Source organism: Helianthus annuus, chromosome 5, assembly GCF_002127325.2.
Source record: "Helianthus annuus cultivar XRQ/B chromosome 5, HanXRQr2.0-SUNRISE, whole genome shotgun sequence".
In the NCBI taxonomy this organism is placed as follows: Eukaryota; Viridiplantae; Streptophyta; class Magnoliopsida; order Asterales; family Asteraceae; genus Helianthus; species Helianthus annuus.
The window spans coordinates 25,764,455-25,769,345 of NC_035437.2; the positions used below are offsets into that span (position 1 = coordinate 25,764,455).

A 4,891-nucleotide genomic window follows, 5' to 3' on the forward strand; every position below is an offset into this window, starting at 1 on the left:
CTATAAAAGACCGATGATTAATTTTGATTCAAAACATCAGCAAATTGTCCTACAAATCACTTTCTGTCAAAAATTGTTCCAAATCAGAAAACTGACAAAAAATCTAAATGGCAAACTTCAGCTTCTACCACTGGTCAGACACCAGCAATGTTAAAACACACTTCTCCATGTGGTCACTCAAAGAACAAAGAACAGACGAAGAACTAAACAGGAAAGTCGGCATAATAAATGACACTAATTACAACAAAACCTGGAATAGCATAGCATTGCTCGATGAAGTCCTCCACTCTCCTCCATCAGATTTCCAGAAGAATGCAGAGGAGTTTCTGACACAACTTCTAAAACAGGATCAGAAAATCTGCAACATGCTAACTGACCTGAAAATCAAAAGAGAACATGAAATCACATGGAGAAAGGACAGAGTCTATGAAATCCTAGCTAGTGTTAACTCTAGCGTGTAATCCTTTATAGATATTTCTTTAAATTTGTATTTTTCTATGTAGTAGCTCATTTTAATAATATAAACATACATCTTAAAATATTCTAAAATTTCAGTGTCTATAAAAAACTCTGAACATCATCAACAGTTGTACTACATCTTAAAATAAAAAACAAACCTAACATGCAAAGGGCGAAACAGAACTGTTGTACTACATCTAACTTTTCTCGATATTGCACGAATCTATATATACTTTCTATAAAACCATGGAAATCTCCCATCGAAGAAGATATCACATGCAACTAAACACGATGTTGCAACAATGATACTGCAACATCGATACTGAAAGGTTGATGTGTGATGAGAAAGTTTATTGAAACGACGATTTTGGAACAATGATACTGGAACGATAACATGTAAACATAATCACCAAACATTCGAACACAAACGTGTAATCGGAGATTAGCGGCTGAATCACGAGAAAAATGCATTTGAGAGGCAGAGACAAGCTCATAGATGTGAGCGGGAGAGATTTGAATGTCGAGCCAGATTATTAACCCTTATTTATAGAGTTGGAATATATAGGGTTTGAATTTTGAATTTTGAATGTGGAGGCAAAATTTTGAATCTCAACAGATGTTTATTGGCGAGTGACATGCATTAATTGAAAGTTACATATCCCCATGCATTTTAAAATTCAAATTACCCGCAATTTAGGCACATCTGCTGCTAGATATACGTTTACCAAAGGAACCATCTGCTACTACATTGTATCTGGGCAGTGGTTTGCCCTTTGGAATGTGGGCCAGACCTTTAACACTTGAATACACAAGACAGTGGTTTGATTTGGGCCAACTTTGAATTATAAAATCTTTTAATATTAGGCTTTATGATGTAATAATGAGATAAGAAAAGACTTGTTGGACACCCTCTCAAACTGACACATCAGCTTTTCTTATTTACTTGGATTTCTCCTTTTACAGAAAGTATAGATATAGATATGTAGTATGTTTCAACATTTCAACTTGCACTAATTTTAAATGATAGATCGTCGATGCAAAAAAATAAGAAAACGCGTCCTTAATTTGACCAAAAACAACCACCACTAAATGAATGCTATTTATTGATAAAGCTTTTACCTTGCCGTCCAAAAAAAAAAAAAACCAAGTGAATGACTAAATCTAAGCTTTTGTTTTAATATAATAATATAAAATAATAAACCTATGTCACTTTCCTAACTACTATAAGGATATGACTGTCACACGCTAACACCAGCTGTAACTTCACTACTCTCACCTTCCTTCAATCTTCATATACACTTCCCATTATATATACACACCAAAACCTTTCATGTTTTTAACCATCACTTCACCTTATTCACACAAACATTCAAATGGCTTCTACTACTACATCTATACTTAATTCAGTTTTCCTATTCATGATCATTTTTCTAGGGAGCACTTTGGCCGATTTCAACAATGAGTTTGATATCACTTGGGGGGACGGTCGCGGTAAGGTTATTAACAGGGATCTCTTGACGCTCTCCCTCGATAAAGCATCTGGCTCCGGCTTCGAATCAAGAAACGAGTACTTGTTTGGCAAGATTGATATGCAACTCAAGCTTGTTCCCGGCAATTCAGCTGGCACAGTCACTGCATATTATGTAAGTTTCTTAAGAGTTTGTAGACAGTAGAATTGTGTCAATTGACAAATATTGATCTTTGTTTATGGTTTTATTGCAGTTGTCTTCTAAAGGGTCTAACTGGGATGAAATCGACTTTGAGTTCTTGGGAAACTTGAGTGGTGATCCTTACATTCTACATACAAATGTGTTTAGCCAAGGTAAAGGCAACCGGGAGCAGCAGTTCTACCTGTGGTTCGACCCGACTGCTGATTTCCATACATATTCCATCCTTTGGAACCCTCAACGTATCATGTAAGTGGCTTTTCATGTATGAAACTATCTCCTGGTTTCTCTGTTAACCAACTATATTTTTTTTTTTTTACTGATAATTGTGTTTCGGTTTTCAGATTTTCGGTTGATGGAACACCCATTAGAGAGTTCAAGAATGCCGAATCGATTGGGGTGCCGTTTCCTAAAGACCGGCCGATGAGGATACACTCTAGCTTATGGAATGCTGATGATTGGGCCACCAGGGGTGGGCTTGTGAAGACTGACTGGAGTCAAGCTCCTTTCACTGCTTCCTACAGAAACTTCAAGGCGGATGCTTGTGTTGTGGCTTCTGGGAAGTCGTCTTGCAGCGGCTCAGCCGCGTCTTCAAGCGGCAATCAGGCGTGGTTGTCGGAGGAGTTGGATATTACAAAGCAAGAAAGGCTAAGATGGGTGCAAAAGAATTATATGATCTACAACTACTGCTCAGATTCTAAGAGGTTTTCACAAGGTTTTCCCCCTGAGTGTCAAATGGCATAAAAAGTAGTCAATTCGAGTGTTTGAGCCCAAATATATTCTTTTATGTATGTAGTTTTCCTTAAGATTTAAAGTTGATTATTTTTTTTTTTCATATTTATTGTAGCTATCATCATCAATAAAATTTAAAAGTTTTGGCACTAGCTAGCTTGTTCCACACATTTATGCATACAATTGATATATAACACAACACTCATTCGCTTTTATGCTAAATAATAAGTCTTTGGTAATCTCCCCATGCTAGGAAGCAAGTTCTTGACACCACGCAACTTAAAATGTTCAAATATGGGTAACTTGCATATGAACTCAAAAACATACATAAACTCTAATATATATTTCTCATTTTCAAAATCTTAATATCGGGTCAGAGTCTCCTAGTCACTCGTAATTTACAATTTTACATCATTCAAATATAACAAAATCCAATATCCACTTGTTCATAAACAAGCTCCTGTGTGGGTCTCAAAATTACATACTTTTACACCTCCGTTATAGTTAAGTTTTTACATCCACACTCAAAATTCAATTAGCACATATACATGCATTTTTTTTAAAAGAACTTAATCACATATGCACATAAGATGAATGCTAGAAATTGATTATGTTGGCTGTTAAAAAAAACATATACACATAACAAGTAAGAATATATTTATGTTCAAGAGATGATATAGCCTTTATTATAATTTATGTAATAAATTGATTATTGATTTTATTAACCTCATATCATTAATTAGTAAATATTAGATGGACGTAATGACCCTTACTAGATAAACTACGGTTTCTCCTTGGGTGTGTATAAATACATATTAATAGAGAGGGTTTAAACCAATGAGCTATAGCTCAATTGGCATTGGAGAGGAACTGAAGATTTAGGTTTGAGGCTATAGGTCTTAAGTTCGAATATGATCACAACCAGGTTTTACCGTAGTAGGTTTATGGCCGGAAGGTTTTCTCTGGAACTGGAGATGGTGGGCTTGGGCTAACCAGTGTTGTTTGCGATCGTGGGTATACGGGTCGCCTTTTACCATTGGGTTAACCCGGGTAGCCGTAATTTATTTTTATTGGTTGTTTAAAAAAACTAGGGCAAACTGGATTTAAATAATCACAGTTTTCTCAATTTGGCCGATAATAATCCCAACTCAGTTATTGGCAGATAATAATCCGAACTGGTCCACTTTTGGCTGATAATAGTCCGCCGTTAAAAATTGCTTAACAGAGTTAAGCTTTTTTTCCGAATTACAAACTGATGTTTTATGGATTTTGATCTGAACGAGGATACGAGTCGATTTATGCAAAACTTACCTCGAAATGATGCTTCAAACGCCTTGATTTTTGTTAATTAGAAATTTAAACACCCAAATTGAAGTACCGTTTTCGTCGGTTGGGGCAGTATTTCGAGGTAAATTTTACATCAATCAACTCGTATCCTTGTTCTAATCAAAAGCCCTAAAACATCAGTTTATAATTCGGGAAAAAAACTTAACTTCGTTAAGCTATATTTAATGCTAACTATTATCGGCCAAAAATGGACCACTTCGGATTGTTATCGACCAATAACTGAGATAGGATTATTATCGGCCAAATTGAGAAAACTGAGATTATTTAAATCCAATTTGCCAAAAACAAGAGAGGGTTTAAGGGTTACACAATCACCAACATCAACACCAATTCTTCCCCTCCCTCTCTCTAAACTTGTGATCTTCAAGAACACCTTAGCCATCCTAACCGTATACCCTAAACGGGAACTTGATCAATAAAGAACATGTCTACCTCCATTTATGTGATTGCTTGCTTAATAGGTACACACTTTCTATACTTCTTGTTTTATCATATTTTTTTAAAAAAAATGATCAACATGTGTTATTAAAGCATATGTTGATAAATCAATTATGTTATGTTTCCTTAAATCTGGAATTAAAATCATAAACAAGAAGCTTTGATGAAAACCCTAATAAAAATTGGTTCTTTATGTATAAATTTCGGATATGGTATCATAACTTACTTTTCATGGATTATAAGATCTG

General features: G+C 35.2%; 1 protein-coding gene across 1 annotated transcript; it reads left to right on the forward strand.

Annotated features, from left to right (window-relative positions):
* The first annotated feature begins 1,775 nt into the window (after nt 1–1,775).
* On the forward strand, nt 1,776–3,010 carry LOC110940222 (probable xyloglucan endotransglucosylase/hydrolase protein 23). Its single transcript, XM_022181778.2, has 3 exons — nt 1,776–2,102; nt 2,182–2,375; nt 2,471–3,010. Exons 1-3 carry the CDS (start codon nt 1,833–1,835, stop codon nt 2,868–2,870), a joined length of 864 nt encoding a protein of 287 aa, XP_022037470.1. The 5' UTR covers nt 1,776–1,832; the 3' UTR covers nt 2,871–3,010.
* Nucleotides 3,011–4,891: the final 1,881 nt, after the last annotated feature.